We start from the raw sequence: 20812 nt of genomic DNA on the forward strand, positions 1-20812 counted from the left end.
ATGCAATCCATATGAAGGAAACCTATGACAACATGAAACAACTTTTGAGGCGCATAAACTATGACCAACATCAGTGGCAGCCTTGTGGTGATTTGAAGGTTGTTGCTCTCTTGCTTGGTCTGCAGACTGGATACACAAAGTACTGCTGTTTTCTCTGCGAATGGGATAGTCGTGCAAGAGATTCCCACTACATCAAGAAAGACTGGCCACTCCGAAAGTCATTGGAGCCTGGGAGGAAGAGTGTTCAGCATCCACCACTTGTTGAATCAAGGAAGATTTTGTTACCACTCTTACACATCAAGCTGGGTCTGATGAAGAACTTTGTCAAGGCCATTGACAAAACACAAGCAGCTTTCAAGTACCTCCGTGGAAAATTTCCAAGGTTAAGTGAAGCTTAGATAAAGGAAGGTGTCTTTGTTGGTTCTCAGATTCGTGAACTTCGAGATGATGCATTTGACCATGCACTGCCTGGCAAGGAAAAGACAGCATGGAAAGCCTTCCAGTTAGTGGCAATACATTTTCCTCGGAAAAAACAAGGCAGACAACTACAGGCTGTTGGTGGAAAGCCTCCTCAAGGCATACAAAAGCCTTGGTTACAACATGTCACTAAAGATACATTTTTTGCACTCTCATCTAGATTTTTTTTCCACTGAACTGCGGAGCAGTGAGCGACAAGCATGGCGAGCAATTTCACCAGGACATTGCAACAATGGAGAAACGCTATCAGGGCAAATGGAGCCCATCAATGCTTGCAGACTATTGCTGGACAGTGACAAGAGATGCTCCATTTAATGAATACAAGGGACAAGCCAAGAAGCGCCGAGTAGACACTGAATAGGACTAAACTATGGACATAATAGTTTGCCTTTTGTTTCATAATAAAATTTATTTATATAACCCTTTTGCTGCTTTTTAAAGTGTTACATAAACAGGACAGGTAAAATATTATCATGTAAAGCAACCATAAACACATGAAAAGACCTAGGTTTACAATTTATGATTAAAACTCTATCTACACAATATACATAGACATAAAATGTAAAAACTTAAATATCTTAGAAACAGTAGCCAGTTGTTTTAATTGTCATATTTGAATTCAGCACATCAAAATACATAATAAATAGCACATTTTATCTCTGAAGCAGACGACTTGTCAAAAATTGTAGACCAGTGCAATTTGCAAACAGAAACTTGTTTTGGCTAAACTGAGATTATTATTTGCAAATAATAATTTGACCGATGCTGTGCCATCTCTCCTGCACGCAGCAGCCACATTTGGTCAGTATTTGCAATTGTTCTCCTTTGCACCACACACACAGGAAGTTTGTATTTGAACCTCAGCCATTTTATTTATTTATTTTTCTATACAAATAGAAAGAGTGGGACAAAAAAAGTCAAAGCCGCCAACAATTTTTCCATCTACTGATTTGGTACAAAAAAAAAAAAAAAAAAAAAGACGTTATACGATCATCTCAGCCAAATACTTGTGGATGTTGCACAATTTACAATGGCCAAGTAAAAATATCCCAAAAACCCCCACCTCCAACAGAACACAGAATTATGGGTCAGATCCTCAGCAGTTGTAAATTAGTGTAGCTCCATTAGCGTCAGAGCTACACCAGATTACCCTTTAGCTGGAATAATGTGCTGTAATGACAATGTAAAGCAACTTTTCACTTTGCTATTTTAAAGCTGTGTAATTTGAATGTTAGGGTTTAGATTTACTTTGTCCTCTAAGGATCCCTCCTGCACAGGATATTCATTACATGTCTGACCACAAATCAAGATACAGTAATTCATGTGCCAACACTGCTCTTTAGGAATCTCTCTTCAGGAATGACAACACTGCATAATGTATTTGTATCTGTATTGTGGAAAACTCAATAATGATACATAATAAGTAATCTGTTTTAAAGAAAAGAAAGTACTTTGTAGCAAGTTGGTGTTAATATTTTCTGTCACTCCAAGTACATAAAATATTTGAAACAGGTTTTCGTTTCCTTGTGGAAAAGCATTAAAAAAAAGTAACAAGAATGAGGCAGTATTTCTTGTAGTGACATATGCAAAAATTATTAGTGCATCTTCAGGCCTCTAACTATTGCACTATATTGTTGAATGAAACAACACGTTCGCACTTGCTTTACTACTAGGATTTAAAAAGATGTGCTTTGTTTTGGACAGGAGAGCACTGCAGAATCTAAATAAAGAGCTAAACGATTTGAGAGAAAGAGCACCATCCATCTAGGAAGAGACCTACACCCTATTAATTCTTTTGGCTGGGAATCATTCACTCAAGGACTGATGAAGTGGTTTTCTTCTGAGGTTACAGTTTAGGGTTGGTGGCTTATAGCTCACTATAAAGACAGCAAGCTTGGTCCAGTACACTTCAAAGATATGGTCCATGTCATAAGACACTTGCAGTTGAAACAGATGGACAAGAGCAAAAGGAAGGTTCTCTCCCCCGGCTCAATTTTTAATATAACAAATTTTCCTCTAATACATCCCTATTTAATGTGGTCTTCTACTTTACAATGTTTGTATAGAATAAACTGTCCTGTCAATTCTGGGTGAAGTTTTTGAACTTTCCCAGCCTGCTTGTTTCCAAGTTCTCTTTTGTTAGGACTTCCTCACTCCCATCCCAGCCATCCTTAATCAGGTGGGCAAGACATGGAGCACCACAGGCCTTGCATTTGTCCTGACCAGATATTTTCTTTAAAAACAGGCTGTTTGCAAACAAACTCTTTGGCCTGGATCCTCCCAGAGACCTGTGCACAGAGGGGACTCCCCACATGCAAATCAACTTCTCCTGGCATGGAAGGTGGGTTCAGTCACCTGTACTGCACCATCTCTCTTCCTCTAGACCTTGCAAGGGCAGCCTCTGTACCCAGAATCTGTGTAGGGGGAGAAGTGGTGACTGGAGGGGTTGGGAGAAAACATAATCCTCCCCCTGACAAGCAGAAATGCTGTTTTATCTTTTCCATATGATCCCTTCTGGGGACCTCAGAAGCAGCAGTGGCCAGGGAGAGCTCCTGGTATCCAGGGACATAAGGGGTAAACCAGTAGAGGCCAGAACCAATGCAAAGGCACATGGACTCCATGTAGATGGCCTTGGTCCCCTGTAGGTGCCTCAAGATCTGTAAGGGAAAAAACTGCAGAGTTTCCCTGTCAACCTGGAAGGAGGGGAGTGATGCCCCATATTGTACAATGAGGATGTATTTATTTATTTGGGGATAGCAGGGGAAGATATTTTTAAGTGATCTTCAGAGATCATATGGCCCTCGATAGTGCTGCTTTTTACCCAAAATGTAATGCCCGCTCAGAGTTTAAACTAAGATCCTACTGCACCTGCCAACAAAGTTTGGCCTGACCACGTTCTGCAGAACCCAAATGCAACTAGAAAAAGGTCATTCGCTGGTTTTGGATTCATAGGTGCCAGGGCCGGAAGGGACCATTTTGATCATCTAGTATAGCACAGGCAATAGAACATCCCCAAAGTAAGCTCCTAGAGCAAATCTTTTAGAAAAGCATCCAATCTTGATTTAAAAATTGTCAGTGATGAAGAATCCAAGATGACCCTTGACAAGTTGTTCCAATGGTTAATTACCTTACTGTTAAAAATGTACCCATTATTTCCAGTCTGAATTTGTCTAGTTCAACTTCCAGCCACAGGATCATGAAGGTCATCACTTTTTGTTATATCTTTCTCTCCTACATTGACAAGCCCATTATTGACTATTGTTCCTCATGTTGGTACATAGAATCTGATCAAGTCTTAACTTTTTCTTTAAGATAAATAGATTGAGCTCCAAGTCTATCACTATAAGGCATGTTTTATAATTCTTCAGTCAGTCTCCTGGCTCTTCTCTGAAACCTCTTCAATTTATCAGTGTCCCTCCTGAACTGTGGGCACCAGAACTGTACACAGTGCCAAATACAGAGGGGTAAAATAACCTACCTACTCCTACTCGAGATTCCCCTGTTTATGCACCCTGGGGTCGCATTAGCCCTTTTGGCCATAGTGTCACATGTTCAGCTGATTATCCACTATGACCCTCAAATCTTTTTCAGAGTCCGGCTTCCCAGGAGTCCCCCATCCTGTAATATGACCTACATTCTTTGTTCCCAAATGTATACATTTACTGATATCAAAACACCATTTGCTTCTGCCAGCTTCTCAAGAGATCCATATCCCTCTGAATCAATGACCTGTCCTCTACGTTATTTACCTCTTCCCCAATTTTTGGGTCATCTGACAAACTTTCAGTGATTATTTTTATGTTTTCTTCTGGACATTGATAAAAATTTTTAATAGTGTAGGGCTGATCCCTATTGGACCCCACTAGAAATGCACCTGCTTGATGAGGATTCCCTATTTATGATTACATTTTGAAAACTATCAACCAGTAATCCATTTACTGTGTGCCACGTTAATTTTATGTTGTTCTAGTTTTTTAATCAAAATGTTGTGCGATAAAAGTCAAATGGCTTTCAGAAGTCTCAGTATATTAAATCAACACTTGCCTTTATCAACCAAACTTGCAATCTCAGATTTCAAATTAGTTTGACAAGATGCATTTTCCATAAACCCATATTGATGGACATTAATTTTATTACCCTTCTTTAATTCTTAATCAATCGATTCCCATATTAGCTGCTCCATTATCCTGCCCAAGATCAATGTCAGACTGACACACTTATAATTACCAGGGTCTACCCTTTTTAAATACTGGCACAACAGTAGCATTTTTCCAGTCTTCTGGAACTTCCCCAATGTCAGACTTATTGAAAATCAACATTAATGATCCAGTGAGCTCCTCAGTCAGCTCTTTTAAAACCCTTGGATGCAAGTTATAGGGACCTGCTGATTTTAAAATGTCTAAATTTATTGGTTGCTGTTCAACATCTTCCTGAATGGAAAGAGTGTTACCATCATCAGTCATATGACTGCATCATCTATTTTTTCCCCAAATAGTAAACAAATATTAATATAACTCGCACAGATACAGACAGACATCATCTTCCTCTCCAAGTGCAAACAGATGGACATCATACCAAATGGACTGAAGGTAAAAAATCCATTGCATTCGACATACTACACCGACTATGGTGAGAGAGACTGTGCCACACACTTTTTTTTATAAAAATCTGTTAGTCTTTAAGGTGCCACCGGTTTTGGTTTTGTAAATATTTATTGAACTCTTCTGCCTTTTCTTCATTATTATTGATAATTCTACCATTTCCATCTAGCAATGGCCAATACTACTATGTGGATTCTTTTTGTTCCTGATATACTTTAAAAACTCCTCCTTATTGTCTTTTACTCTGCTGGCCATAGATTTCTCCTTGTGTCCTTTTGCATCCATTATCAATTTTCTATAATTCCTAGCTTGTTTTATATTCATTACTATCAACTTCCCCTTTCTTCCATTTTTTAAATAGCTGCCTTCACTTCTCCTCTAAACAAGGCTGGTTTTCTAATATGGCCTTCTTCCTTTATTGGTGGTTTTTGAGCATCTAGTAAAGTGCTCTTAATCAATTTCCAATTATCACTCACATTTTTCTGCTCATATTCTTCCTCCCAGCTGATTTACCTCACTATTGTTTATCCAGTTTTGTGAAATTGGCCCTTTTAAAGCATGAAGTTTTAGGGGAAAATGTAATGAATATATTACATTACTGAACAAATTCAAGGAATAACATTCAACAGCTATTCACTCCCATTTATTCTATGTACCGTGCCCAGCGCTATAGTTGGTCTCTATAATCTCTGTTCTAAAAACACATGTTGAAGGTCATCACGGTGGAATGTTTCCCCACATTCTTCATTACTCTTCCTTTCAGTTATAACAGCAGATGCAAAGTGAGAAAAAAAATTACAAAAGAAATGTATTCTTATGTCTAACATTAAACTTCATGGGCTAATAGTTTGCAAGTCAACTGGGCAACATAAAAAGTGCCCAAATGTTTGCAATCTCTGAGAAAACCAAAACACTCTATGGATACATGAACAAAAAAAAAAAAAAAAAAAAAAAAAAAAACCATTTCAAAAAGGTATTAACCAAGCAAGATCTCTAAACCTTACCTAAACTTAACCCTATAGAGAGCCTTACCAAGTACACATCACAGAGTTAGATCACAAAAGACATCTTCTGGGGATGTGTGTGTGTGGTGTGTGTCTTTTCAACCCTTTCTAGAGTCTAATCTTGGAATGGAGCTTTACTTCTAGTACAGGTTTAGGTCGCTCATGTAGGTGGCATTGCTTCTAAGATGTAAAATATGTATCCGTTCCTTTGTGTCACACACAGTCAAAAATCACAAGGTAACAATTTCATTTTATAAAATGGTATACCTTCCCTCTATTTTCAGTTCTAACTAGAGCACAGCCTAACAGTGGTCATTGCAAGGAATATTTATCCTAGTCCTAGGCCAAATGTTATTTTGATGCCACCAGTGGGCCGTTCCCTAACTTTAACAGAAAATTAAAACAAACAAACCCTTTCTGCCTGAAAAGTATTTTCTTTAAACACATGATTTATACTTTAACTCCAGCTGTGGAGAAGAAAAAAATTGGTCTCTCAGAAATTTAGCCATTTTTCCTGCACTGATGAAAATACATAAATAAATTTCATACCTCATAGTAATCAATTATGTATCATTTGTTCATGAATTTTAAGCAATTAAGAAATAAGACGCTGACCAAAATTTAATGTTGTAATAAGAAATAGCAAAGATAACAGGACTATCTGCTGAAGAAGAGTTAAATTTTTTAAAGTGGTTATTTCTAGACAAAAATTAGAATAGTCTTTTAATCTACTTAAAACTAGATTTAAAAATTAAGAAAATTTCAAGTTTAGATATATAAGCACCACTTTTGTGCCCCCTGGTGCTCCTGTTTTGCAGAGCAGAAGATCTTATAAAGTCATTTTTGTTTGCTGAACACACATAAACTTCTACATTTGTGTCGTCAACAGTGCTACTGTCCCATATTATTTAAAAAGGCACATATATACACTAGATTTTCTGGGTTTTTTTCTATTTTCACTTATCAAAGAACATTGTGATAATCTAGATAATTATTTTCTTTACAAAAGAGCATTTTGTCATATTCTATACATGCAACAGGATTATATTTATGATACCTTATAAATATGTCACATATCACATTTATTTTCGTGTCACTAGTGGTATATATTACTATACCCTCAGCTCTCAAAAACTCACCTCATCATCATCCATTATATGCTGCTTTGCAAATTCATACATTTCCGTCTGAAGTGTGGTTATGTTAGAATATCGAACTGCTTCCTATCAGGATAACAAAATTTCCAGATTATTTTTTAGGCCAATAAGACATTGTGAACATATTTCTGAATTTCTCCCAAGGCATCAGATATCACCTGTGACTATTCTAGCAAGCCCAGTTCCAAACTCAGCACTATTCTGGGTCAATTTCAAGATTGCCCCATATTTGCAAAAGGAAGATGGAAGTAACGAATGAACAAATACGCTAATCAGAATATCTAATATTTTCAGTGAATCCTTCCAATTGTGTCATCCTTTTGAATCTTCTTGATGTCTTAAAAATTAGCCAGTTTGAGACTAAATGAACGAGATCCCAAAGTAAGCAGCTATAGGGTCAAACCATAGCTGGCCTTAGTGTACGTGTTCATGAAGAGGCACAAAGTGAGTGGTTAGTATGCTTGATGGAGCCTAGGTCTCCTTCCACACCATTCTATGGAGTTGGCCAGCCATGGAGTGAGATGCATGCTGACAGTGCTCTGGAGCACTTTTTATAGTGGGTGTGCTGAAAGCCAGCTAATGAAGCTGCAAACCATGTGTGTTCAAAAGCAATGTGAAAAAGCACAATTCCCGCTCATACCACACGGGTGCAGCACAGCTCTGGGATTCTCAAGAATCACAAAATAATGCTAGATTTCAGAGTAGCAGCTGTGTTAGTCTGTATTCGCAAAAAGAACAGGAATACTTGTGGCACCTTAGAGACTAACAAATTTATTTGAGCATAAACTTTCGTGGGCTACTGCCCACTTCTTCAGATGCATAGAATGGAACATATAGTAAGGAGATATATATATACACACACACACACAGAACATGAAACGGTGGAAGTAGTCATATCAACTCTAGGAGGCTAATTAAGTAAGATAAGCTATAATCGACAGGAGGAAAAAAAAACAAAACCCACTATTGTAGTGATAATCAAGATGGCCCATTTCAGACAGTTGACAAGAGGTGTGAGGATACTTAACATGGGGAAATAGATTCAATCTGTGTAATGACTCAGCCATTCCCAGTCTCTATTCAAGCCTAAATTAATGGTATCTAGTTTGCATAGAGTTTCAGTTCAGCAGTTTCTCGTTGGAGTCTGTTTTTGAAGCTTTTCTGTTGCAAAATTGCCACCTTTAAGTCTCTGAGTGACCAGAGAGGTTGAGGTGTTCTCCTACTGGTTTTTGAGAGGTTATGCTCAAATAAATTTGTTAGTCTCTAAAGTGCCACAAGTACTCCTGTTTTTTGTTTTGTTTTTTTAAATAATGCTAGCTTTGTTCTGACAGCACCAGTAAACTTTTCACGGTGAAACCTGGGGGCGCGGCAGCACCTGCCGCACCCCTAGTTCCTGTGCCTATGCATGTTGAGATATAGTGCATTGCCCTCTACCCAGAGTGGTGGCTGAACATCACAATTTATCTTATAGTAAACAATTGCTATGTTTGGTGGTATTATCACCATCTGCAATGTTTGTCCCATATAACTTTCATGGAGGGTAACAGGAGAAAAGACTCCTCCTCTTTCACAAGAGTGTCCCAAGCATAGCGTACGGTCAAAATGCAGCCCCTGGCCAACTTAACCCTGTGTAACTGCTAGGGGAATGCAAAGCAGGTCAACCGTGGGATTTTCTGCTGGGCAACTCAAACAACAAGCAATTTCCAATCATTTTTGGAGGATCAAAGTATAAGCACAATGTAGTTGTATGCATTTAAAATAGTACATAAACATACAGGTGATGCAGGCTTTGAGCTCCTGGAAAGTAGTCAATGAATCCTACAGTGTCAAAGTATGGGTGTCTGTGCCTCTTTCTCTGCATTCCACATCCCAAATGTATTTGCAGATGGCTAATTTCTTAGAAATTTTACATTTATGGCCATTACATAAGTCACTCCCTATGGATCTTGCAGCCATGCTGAAGACCACTGTTGAAGTTCACTTCTACTTTGAAAGGGGACTACATAAAAATGGCACCGTCTCACACACCAGATCTGTTCCCTGTGTGAGCTCAGACTCATATCTGCTGGCTGTTGAGACAAAGATTTTACTGCATTTTGCTCCTGTTAGCCCTGCAAAGCCAACACAGTTCAGGGCTTGTCTTAACTACAAAGTTAAGTCAAAGAATAACTCGCGTGTTGCTCCAATTCAAGTCTCATCCACACACAAAACCCTTAAACTCGAGTAGCCCTGCTTTTAACTTGAGTTTGTTGACCTGAGAGGGGATATAGGCTCAAAGTTCAAGTGAACACAACTTGACAGCTGCTAACATGATCACTACAGTGTGGATTCAGGCTAGTGTCATTTGAATGCTGCTTGTCCTCCAATGCCTTCCCACAATTCTCCCCTAAGTGCCCAGAAAGGACAGACAAATTCTCTACAATTCACGGAGCGGTTCAGGTTATTGCAGTATTAAGAATCATAGGACATGCACCTACACGTCTAAGTGCCACACATGAATGAGTGTGGCCCCAGTGTGGATACAGCATCTTGAGTGTTATTTCACAGTGGCTGCTCTCACTCCAGCTAGGCTAACTCAAATTAACTGTGCAATGAAGATAGACCCTAAGTGAGCGTGAGCCAGATTCTATTCTGGATCATGCATCATCAACAGAAATGTTAACTAAATTCCAGTCAGTTATACATGTGCAAACCCACTGAAGATGATGGGGTTGTGCATGTGTCACTAATGACATATTTTGCCTGCAGAACCATAGTACTGGCAAGAAGGCATGAGAAAGAACCAAGCTTCATTCTTGGTTCCCAGGCTGAGTTTGCAGAGCAAGCAGTTTACAAGTTTTTTTTACTTGTAAACTAGGAACATTGGATCTGGAAGTCAAGCTGACGTTAACAGCACAGAGCCCCATTATGCCATTTTTAATGAGTCACTTTTCAAAGTATAGCTGCACTTTATCTTGGTTCCTTGCTAAACTGGTTTATAACATGGCTTGGCCGGCCTGTTTGGAAGAAAGCCATGTTAAAAGGTTTTTCAGAAGGCATTCTAAGTTAGGTGGCTAGGTGTAATACAGCATAGGTATATCCCAACCACCCTGGCTATAAAATTGCTTTCTCAAAAACCTTTTTAATGTGGTTATTCCTGTCCACAGCAACCAAATGTGTTCTGAAATAGTTTGTGGAAAATAGCGTAAATATGGTTATCAAACATAGCTACATTCCAGTGCTTACAGAACTTAGAAAAAATAAACAGGCAGCCTTCATGACCTGGGAGTGATCTGTTGACAAACAGTAAGTGACCAACAAGAGTCCCAATGCTACTGTGGTGCCACTTAGATCTAGAGACTTCCAGACTTCAGTGACTGGTTAGATAGCCCTTGCAGGCAGATAAAATAAACAAGTGTAGATAAGGTGGTAAACAGGCATGTTTGATATCTCAGTGAATTAATGTGTGCATCAGCATGCTCCAGCAGAGAGGGAAGAATTGTAAAATCCCTTCTCTACACATGTACGACAACACACTATACAGATATTTTCCACAACTCTCTGATTCTAGTAAGTGAATTGTGTTTGACAAAAAAAACCTTTAAACAATCCTTCTCTGCCATAACTTCCACTCTGTTGGATTCAGGGGTAATATTAGGGGACATCTTGCAAGCAATTTACCCACTCAACTTACTGGTCTAGGCTGGAAATCTTCCTCTGTGAGTCCCCATTTGTCTTTATGGTATTGATAGTAGACCATGTTCTGTTTCATCACTTCATCTTTCTGGTCGAAGAGCATGTAGCTAGCAACACAAGGGGCTGCATTCTTCATGTCATTCACTGAATTAACAAAACAAACATAAGCCTGCAGAGAAGGTAAATGAGCAAACAGCCCACATTTCCCTTTATTATCCAAACTCAGGAAATTCAGGTGACATCAGGCGCAGTATTCCTCCTAAATTCTTCCCTCTTAACTGTATAAAATAAATAACCCCCCCAACAAGGACATACTTAAAAAACAAAAACAAATCCCCATCCTGGCCTACTCTGAAAAGCTTGGACAGAACATTACCTAGCTACAACTTTGCTCAAGTAACAGGATGAATGATGTGTACTACTCAGAGGTTATTTCATAAGGTGACAATATGCCAGACATGCTCCAAAGAGCCCACTTCTTAACTGTGGAGATTGTTTGAAAGATCTGCAATTCTCTCACCATAAAAATGCAAGAGATAATCTTATAAAAAACAAAAAACATAACCTAAAACTCTTCCTTGCATTCCAACAACCAGGGCAGTATTGGCCCAGTATCTTCCCCCATTCTGTGACATTGTTTATGGTAAAACAGTGTTAAGAGAGTGAGGGAAAAGCAAACAGGAGGTAGATAATCAAATAGCACACACAAGAGGCAAAAAAGACCCCAACTCAAGCCTGAATTTTACCCTCTGATAGGAGCCAGCAAGAGCTAGGCATGCATCCAAAGTTAGAATTTGGCTCTTAAAATGCAGGTCTACACCTAAAAAGAGACTAAAATTCTCAGTGATCTTCTTATCAAATGTGTTCCTTCTAACGGCCAGCCCTTCAACCTCAATGTGGTCTTGGAAAGTCAAGCCAGACTCTTTCCTTTTGTCATGGGGTATGTACCCCCATACAGATAAGGAATGGATTAATATGGGCCTGAGAAGCCAATTATATTACCTGGTTGCACCTGAAGATGGGCCTGGCTTAATTAAAGATGAAGCTCAGCTGGGGAAAGAGCTAGTCACAGTGACTATAAAGAGAGGAAGCACATCTTTTAAGGAGACAGTCATCCTTTTCTTGGTATTAGAGAATGGAGAGATCAGCAAGGTCACAGATGAAGGCCAAGGGAAGAGTTGACCCAGCACCTTCTCTCCTGAGTAGCAAAGTCTAGCAAGAGGCCAGGAAAAATACAGAGCAGACATTGGGGTGGCACAAGCTCTGGTGAAGAAGCCTGATAATAAGGCAGGATCTGAACTTTCAGAGAGAGCCCTGCAAGGTGTCCCACTGAGGAGCAAAGAGGGATGGAATGTCACACTTGAAGAGGGCAGAAGTTGGTTTAAGTTGGTACTCTTAGCTTCGGGATTTTGTTGGGGGATTCTGGGGTGGGAGAGAGTCCTGGCCCTGAGAGAAGGGTAAATGTGGAGAAGCCTGCTGACAAGCTATGGCAGGAAGAAGTCCAATGAGGGAGCAGCAAGGAATCTGATAGAGCAGACCTTGGTTGCTGGTTACAGGGTCCCTGGAATGAAACTCGGTGTAGTGGGAAGGCCTAGGTTCCTCTACCAGCTTCTGGGGAGGGCAATGAGAGGCCCCTGACCACCCCAAGAGAAAGGTGGTGAGGACTACAGGGGCCCATTGGGGGCAAAGCCCTTTTGTAAGGATGCTAGACTTTTTCCATTGGACTTTGTTTGTTACTCTGGAAATGGTGGAACTAAAGCATAACCTGGCCGGAGGGCTGTCACAAGAAGAGGTAGACTACTACAAGGCCAGAGTGGCTGTCAGCAATAAGTGCTAGAGGTGGTGTCTGCTGTGCCATGTCCAGCCATGAATGGGTGCACAGTAAGTCAACCCTTCTACACCTTTTCACATATCCACAGCAATAAAAGTTCAACTGGTCAAATTAGGCTTTTGTTACACCTGCCTTCAGAGAGCTGCAAAGGTGTAATTGATTGGAAATTAGTAAACAATTATTTTCTAAACAAGGAACAGAACCTAGCTCTGTCTCTCAGCTGTATTGTCTCTGCAGAAGTTTAAAAAGTTTAGGGAAAAAAGCAGGGAAAATTCTTCTAATCACTGCAGTCAGCAGATGTGATTCTGAATACATGCAAGAAGCAGATCTGCTGAGAAAGTGGGGGCAATGTTTACAAAGTCACTTTTAAGAGTACAACTGCACTTTAATAATTGAGGAGTGTTCACAGAGCCAGCCAAAGACACATGAAAAAATATCATAGAAAGTCTGCAAGGAAGCTTCCATACAAAATTGTAGCCATATCAGCAGTTCCCATACCAAGTATACCCCATGCATACCTCGTTTGCCCAAACCCCTTTATAAGAATTATCATTCCTGAGAGAGTTTACAATAATAGGTTCCCTCTTTATGCATGTCCCCAGTTCTAGTCAGATGAATGAGGTCCTACTATGAAAAGAAACAAATGTATGAAACAGTTTGCAGTCCTTTGTGATGGAAAAAATACTACTTGTAAAATTAATTTTCAATGGTTTGCATTATATTTGATGCACTGCCTCTAGGTCACAATTTCTCTTCTTCCTAGCTGAAATAGTTGGATCTCCTTGTGTAACAAAAAAGTCCCCAGTGGAGACAAGTGCTAAGAAGGACCAATAGATTGTACCAACAGGAGATAAAGGAACGCAGCAGAATGTGACAAATAAAATCATGCTTATTCTGTAATTGTCTAAGATGTAAGTCTTCATTTCTCTAATAGAAACCTGATTAGAGACCATTAACAGCCAAGCACCTCCTACAACTTCTGTCACTTCAGTGGCAGTTGAGGGGGGCTCAGCACTTGGCAGGATCGGGCCATAAAATACTTTTGTCCCATATCACTTTCATATGGGGGCTATTCACCTCTCCTCACATATGTTTGTCTCCCACAGATATCAACAGCACTTACACATGCCCAGGGAGAAAGGAGACTAGACATCTCAGACTTTTAGGTCCAAAACAGATTAATTGCAATTTCAAGATGCTATAAATAAAATATTCTAAACCATTGTCACTAGAAGTGAAGGGCACTGAAGGAGGCTTGCCAGCACCATCCCAAGCTTATTTAAAAAACACAACACACTACTTACATTTATAATAGGCAAACTGTAAGTAATGGTACATGGTTGCCACAAACTTCTCCACAACAAAGCCTCCTATGACTGGTGTCAGGTTGATTTCACACTGCAGTTTGCATTCAAGGACTTCAATGTAGTGATCTAAAGGAAAAAAGAGATAGAACTGGATAGAACACAGTTAGCTGTTTCAGAAGTACTCCTGCAGCCAGCCCCCCTACACTATGGCTCCATACTGCTCCTCTGGGTCGTAGGCACCAAGGTCCTGCCTGATGTTCAGAGATCCTTAGCCCTCACAATTCCAGCTGAAGTCAATGAGAAGTGTTAATGCTCAGCACTTCTGGAAATCAGGCCCCAGTGACTTCAGACCAAAAGTTTCAGTCACAGTAAACAGCTATGTTATGTTTTACAGACACCTAAAGGTAGCCTGTGTTGACACATTTTATATACAGTGATATTTCTATCTATTAAATGATTGAAATGGAGTACTGCTGTATTTCCACCTTAATAGAGATTTTTTTTTAAAGTAGTTGATACCTTTGCAGTCTTACTTAATTGTTTTGTCACAAAATAAAAGCGGATACTGCTGGATATTGTCATGCCAAGGAGAAAGGTAAAAGGTATTCCAAAACAATCTTACAAATTGTAGCTTTTTGCCTCTCTCCGGTATTTGGTCTCAAAGAAATAAATGCAAATATAACTTATTCACAGAATGTCTTTCATCCTATAAGATCCTAAATTCAAGTTCACAAACTCATTTACAAACCACCCAACAGCTCAAAACAGGCTAGAACCAGAAGTAATAAATAATTTTGAGATATACTTCTTACGGGCCTTTTAAATGATCTCAAAGTCCTGAACAGTAATAACTCTTTAAAACTCAACACCCAGGTAAAGTAGATATTGGCGCTTCAGTTCCTTTGTCAACAAAATGGAACTGACAGGTAATGCACTGAATCATCAATAGAGACAGTAAAAGATCAAGAACTCAGCCCCTCCATTCCTTTTCTCTATCTACGAAGCCCCCTTTCCTCCCAGAAGTGAAGACTACTGTATCCATTGAAAATGCAGGGTGAACATGGGAAGGCAGAACGTAATTACCCACATCGGAAATTGATTAGGACATCAGGGCTTATCACTCCTACTTTCACAAGAGATATGGAATCTCTGACCGCAGCAATTAGCAATTTGGTGTTATGTCTTATCTAAATGACATGAGGCAAACAGCGAAAGTATTTCTGGGACTGATATCTGTATACAAGTATTATCAATAATTCAGGACGCTCAAATATAAAAGTGTTACTAATAAAATTAGGAACCCATTTCACCATACTTGCAGTCAATTATAATTCAATTTAAAAAAAGTTATCTTCACTGGTGGTGCTGAGACATTTCAGGATACAAGGTCAAGCTAGCCGTCCTTCAGGCAATTTAGAAATTCTGCTGCATTTCTAGTGCTGTGTTACCAGACACCTACCTTTGAAAAGAAGTGTCTCTGCAACCCCTTTACTGAGGTTGACGTAGCTCTGGGGATGATACTTATTGTCATTGTTACTGAGGAGCAAGGAAAACTTACATATGCCATTTTGATAACACAAAAACTATGGCTTTTCTAATTATATCCTTTGCGATGCAGCATTTAAATTTTTTTAAAAGTTATGTAAGGAAAAATATTCCTCCTCAAACAACAGTGCATATCTCTACTGCAGAGCATGCAACAGAGATTCACAATACAGGCTGGAGAAGAGAAATTTGCCAGGTCAAATGTTGAGGCTGTGATGCTGTCTAGCAGGTTGCCAGCTCAAATCAGAGCCAAAGGCCAATTCACTTGTTAGCTGAGTTGAAAGGGAATGTTAATGGCATTGTCTTCACTTATCTATAAACCGGTTGACGCATTACATTATGTATGCCCCTGTAATTAAATAACCCCGGATTAAAGTGTGTGTGTATTCAGGTGTTAGAACTTTATGAATGCTAATGAATGATAGACACTTGTATTGTTTCACGTATCTATCCCTATTATAATGTAATGGCAGGCAACGGCATTGTTATATCACGGTATGGCTTTGTCTACACTTAAAACTTTTGTCAATCGGGGTGGGGAAAAATACACCCCCTGACCAACATAAATTTCACTGACAAAAGTGCTGGTGTGGACAGCACTAATGTTAGCAAGAGAGGCTCTCCTGCCAACATAGTTAATGCCACTCATTGGGGGTGGTTTAATTAAAGAGCGGCTACATGGGAGACCTTACAGTGGCATAGCTTTAGCGGTACAGCTGTGCTGCTGTCAGGTCCGTAGTATAGACATAGCCTAACTAAATTACTTGTGAATGCCAGGAAATAGAATGCTGACTTGAACACAATGACCCTTGCTTTGAATAATGGAAATTCACAGGCTCAATCTGCAATTGCTACTCATCAAAACCCACTTGGGTGAAGAACTGTTCAGATGGTCTTCTGTGAGGAGGATCTATAAATACTGGTTTGAGGGAATGATACTGTATCTCTGGACTGATGGATTCTGACACGGTGGAATACTGAATGACTGGACAGAGACCCCAAAGTTATTTTGGGTGAGCCTGAGAGACGTATAGAAAATTAGCAGATTACTACATCTCTGCTATCACTTTGAATTTACAAACTTGGATTCACCTATTAATGTATTTTATCGGCTTTAACCTCTCAATAACTCTAATTTCTTTTCCATAGCTAATAAATCTTTAGTTAGTTTACTAGAGAAATTGGCTGTCGGTGTTGTCTTTGGTGTGAGATCCAGAGTATCCATTGACCTGAGGTAAGTAATCAACCCCTTGGGGTTGGAAATAACCTAAAGTGAGGTGATTTTATTTCAACACAAAGTCTAGTGGAAAGGGGTCTCTCTGTGGCTCCATGGTAAAACTAATATAGTGATCCATAAGTGCACATTTGTTACTGGCTTGGTAAAATTTAATTATAGAATATACACCTCTACCTCTATATAACGCTACCCAATATAACACGAATTCGGATAGAACGCGGTAAAGCAGTGCTCGGGGGGGGGGGGAGCTGCGCACTCCGGTGGATCAAAGCAAGTTCAGAACAGCGTTATATCGAGGTAGAGGTGTATCACCAGTTTGGGGTGTCTGCCCTGTTTCCTGACAGTCTGACCTGAGACTGGCACTCTGAGTTGTAAGCCGTACCAGACAGTGTGACAGAGGCTCAATAGCAAACAAAGTTACTGGTGAGAAATGGGTCTGGATTAATACTGCTAATTAGACGGAGAAATTCTTACCATTTCCTAGAAGGCTACTCAGATATTTAGAAACACCAACACATTTCACTTTAATAGTTTTCTCTATATGAACACCCTCCATTATGGATTTCCTATAGTACCTATGTTTTCCAAGGACAAGATAGCTATTGATGAGGCCAACTATAACTCTTCTTTAACATGAGCCCCAATCTGGCATTGATGAAGCATCATGCAAGTCACCATGCGGAATGAGGAGCATGAAAAGCACACACCAACAACACTCATTTAGAAACTAAAATACGTATTCAAGACTCCTTGTCCTAGAGCAGGGGTGGACAAACTATGACCCGCAGGCCAGATCTTGCCTGCCAGCTCCCACTGGGGAGCAGGGTCTGGGGCTTGCCCCGCTCCAGTGCTCCAACTAGGGAGCAGGGTCAGGGGCCACTCCATGCGGCTCCTGGGAGCAGCGGCATGGCTCCCCCTCCGGTTCCTACACATAGGAGCAGCCAGGAGGCTCTGCTCCACACGCTGCCCCTGCCCCAAGCACCGCTCCCGAAGCTCCCATTGGCTGGGAACCGCGGACAAGGGAAGCTGCAGGGGTGGCGTCTGTGGACGGGGCAGCGTGCAGAGCCACCTGGCCACACCTCTGCGTAGGAGCCGGATAAGGGACATGCCACTGCTTCCGGGAGCCGCTTGAGGTAAGTGTAGCCCAGAGCCTGCAACTCTGAGCCTCCCCCCACGCCCCAACTCCCTGCCCCAGCCCTGGTCCCTCCTGCCTTCTAAATCCCTTGATCCCAGCCCGGAGGCACTCTCCTGCACCCCAAACCCCTCATCCCCAATCCCACCCCAGAGCCCACACCCCACCTGCCCCCTCCCACATCCTGAACTCCTCATTTCTGGCCCCAGCCAGAGCCCTCACCCCCTCCTGCACCCCAACCCCAATTTTGTGAGTATTCATGGCCTGCCATACAATTTCTATTCCCAGATGTGGCCCTTGGGCCAAAAAGTTTGCCCATCCCTGTCCTAGAGCTAAGGTGCTGCCGAACACCAACCTGCTATTGAAAGATAAAAATCTTTAAAATCTTTGATCTCCCGGGAGCCTTCACAGGCTGCAAGGCAGTCATCATAGGCTTTGAAGAAATCAGGAAGTGCCAGCTCCATATCAGAGATGGAGGTCCTCCAGTTATCCCCATTGTATGCCCTCACAGCCCTGACAAAGAGAGTCTGAAAAACAAGCAGGAGTGAGAAGTAGCAGTTTTTAATCTGTGGAAAAAGTAGTGGCACTATGGGCTCCAGTGAATAAAAATAAAATGTTGAATTATGGGGATTCAAATACAATGAATGCCATTTATTTCTCAATCTTAATACAACCTCATTTACTCAAGTATCACGTGGGAATAAGTAAATTTAGATAATCAAGAGAGATTTCAAGGTATTTACTAGAGAGTGGGGACATGATCCTATTTCAGATAGCTGATAGATAAGTTTGTGGAAGAGAGATTTCAGTGTGACCCTGAGCCACAATCAAATTTTAAAAATATATTTTTTCAACAAGGTCCAAATGACCTAATGAGAGTTCTAGGATATGTCTACACTGCAAAGAAAAACCTGCGTCACTGTGTCTCAGAGCCCAGGTCAACTGACTCCTACTTGCAGGGTTCAGGCTTCAGGGCTAAAAACATCAGTATGGAGTTCCTGCTTGGGCTGGAACTTGGACTCTGAAACCTGGCAAGGGGGGGAGGGTCTTGGAGCCCCAGCTTCAGCCCAAGCGGGACCATCTACACTGCTGTTTTTAGCCCCGCAATCCATGCCCAAATCAATTGACCTCGGCTCTGAGACTTGGTGCTATGGGTTTCCTTTGCAGCATAGATGTATTTCCTAGTTGTTTTAGGCTTTGATCCTGCACTTACATACCTGAATAACTTTGCATACTTGCCTAGTCCTGTTGATTTCACTACTCGCATGCACAAAATTAAATGGTGGTTAAATCTTAGCAGGATCTGGCCCTCAGCTTGGACACTATTATATAAAGGCTGCTTTGACTTCATCGTTTACTATAAACTAGCTGGATGACATACCTACAGGCATAAAGTTCCAGGTCAAAAGGAGTAAGCTTTCAAATCAGTGTGCTAGTGTTGTAGCTATATTTACTGTAATGAGGAGAGGGTACAAGAGAGCGATCTTGAGATGAGTTTTAAGAAGGGATTTGACAGAGGAGAGAGAAGATTGTTGGCAGATGAAAAAAAAGGAGACTGCCCCAAGCACAAAGGGTAATGTAACAGGATTTGAGAAACAGAAAGTAGCAAACAGGTGATTGAGAAGCTGAGAAGGAATGAGATGGAAAATAGGGATAGAGTTCAGAGCAAGATTATAAGAAGAATGAGAACCTTGAATCTAATGCATTGAGAGAGAAAGTCAATGGAGGTATTCAAGGAGAGCAGACTGCAGGTAGAGAACTTACCTCATATGGCTTTGTCTCCAAGTCTTTAATATGTTCCTCGGCATCAGGCATGCTCTTGTAATAAGCCATATTCCTCTGCATCATCTCGTCATTTGGGTGCTTCAGCAGAAATGTATGAGCTGCTGCAATGGCTTTTGGAAAGTTATCAGCCTAAACAAGGAGAATACACGTAATGGAAAAGCTGCTTTTTTAAGTTATCTGATTTTTGCCAGCAAACTTTCCTTCCATCTCATTGTACACGTTTATTTCCACTTTGCAGAATCAATGAATGACCTCTGGAGACTTTTCACTACAGCTCTAGAATCAGCAAGTTCATATAACTGTCCGGCTATGAGAACCAGAGTGTAGATTTAGTGGTGAACATCAAACGAAAAGATTTATTTATTTAAATAAAGAGAACTGAATTCAACTCTGAAATAAGCAGAATAAAACACACATTAAACATTTTCTTTGCAGGTTTGAAGAGGAATCGTCCCCAATATTCTTTTTCAACAAAACTATGTGGTGTGGAGTTACACTATTAAATAAAAAAAGTGACTGATTCTTGGCATAAACTGCAGAAAAAAAAAAAAAAGTGTATTTACCATGAATTCACACACTAAGTGTTGCAAGGCACTAGGACATACCATATTGCTCAATTACAATAAATCACTCCACTGTTTGACTGCCTAAAAGCCACGTACTGCAGATCGTTAGATTTATGGATGCCATTTTGTAATTCAAGTATTACATTTGCTCTGGTGTCTTACTTTTTATTTCTTAACCACTGATAATCTGCTCTACAATCTACTGTACAAGACCCAGAAAAAACACTGTCTGTGAGCTAAGGAGCTTACAATCTAAAAAAACTGCAGTAAGGTGCTATATTTTGGGACATAAAGAATTTTATCAGACACCCACTATGCAGAGAACAAATGATAGTGGCAGGAAAGGAGGGCAATTAGTGAGGTCACAGCTCCAGTGGGTCTGTTCTGCCACTCAAAAGCATTCCCAAGCATCAGCAGAGTAAAATTGATTAGTTTAGTTAGTTTTACTGCTACCAACACAGTTCTGAACTGTTCATTTTGTCTTAATGTTTACCA

At 40.4% G+C, this 20812-nt stretch overlaps 1 protein-coding gene across 3 annotated transcripts in view; it reads right to left on the minus strand.

The window, feature by feature from the left end:
* Positions 1-20812, minus strand: part of CRTAP (cartilage associated protein) — a 41729-nt gene that overhangs the window by 15689 nt on the left and 5228 nt on the right. For all 3 annotated transcript variants that reach the window (XM_054019515.1, XM_054019513.1, XM_054019514.1), the window contains exons 2-6: positions 19731-19880; positions 18322-18493; positions 14050-14178; positions 10913-11058; positions 7222-7305 (exon numbers count right to left, since the gene is read on the minus strand). In XM_054019515.1, coding sequence (XP_053875490.1) covers positions 7222-7305; positions 10913-11058; positions 14050-14178; positions 18322-18493; positions 19731-19880 — 681 coding nt within the window. The remainder of the gene's footprint in view (positions 1-7221; positions 7306-10912; positions 11059-14049; positions 14179-18321; positions 18494-19730; positions 19881-20812) is intronic.

This window comes from Malaclemys terrapin, chromosome 2 (genome assembly GCF_027887155.1).
Source record: "Malaclemys terrapin pileata isolate rMalTer1 chromosome 2, rMalTer1.hap1, whole genome shotgun sequence".
NCBI classification, from domain to species: Eukaryota; Metazoa; Chordata; order Testudines; family Emydidae; genus Malaclemys; species Malaclemys terrapin.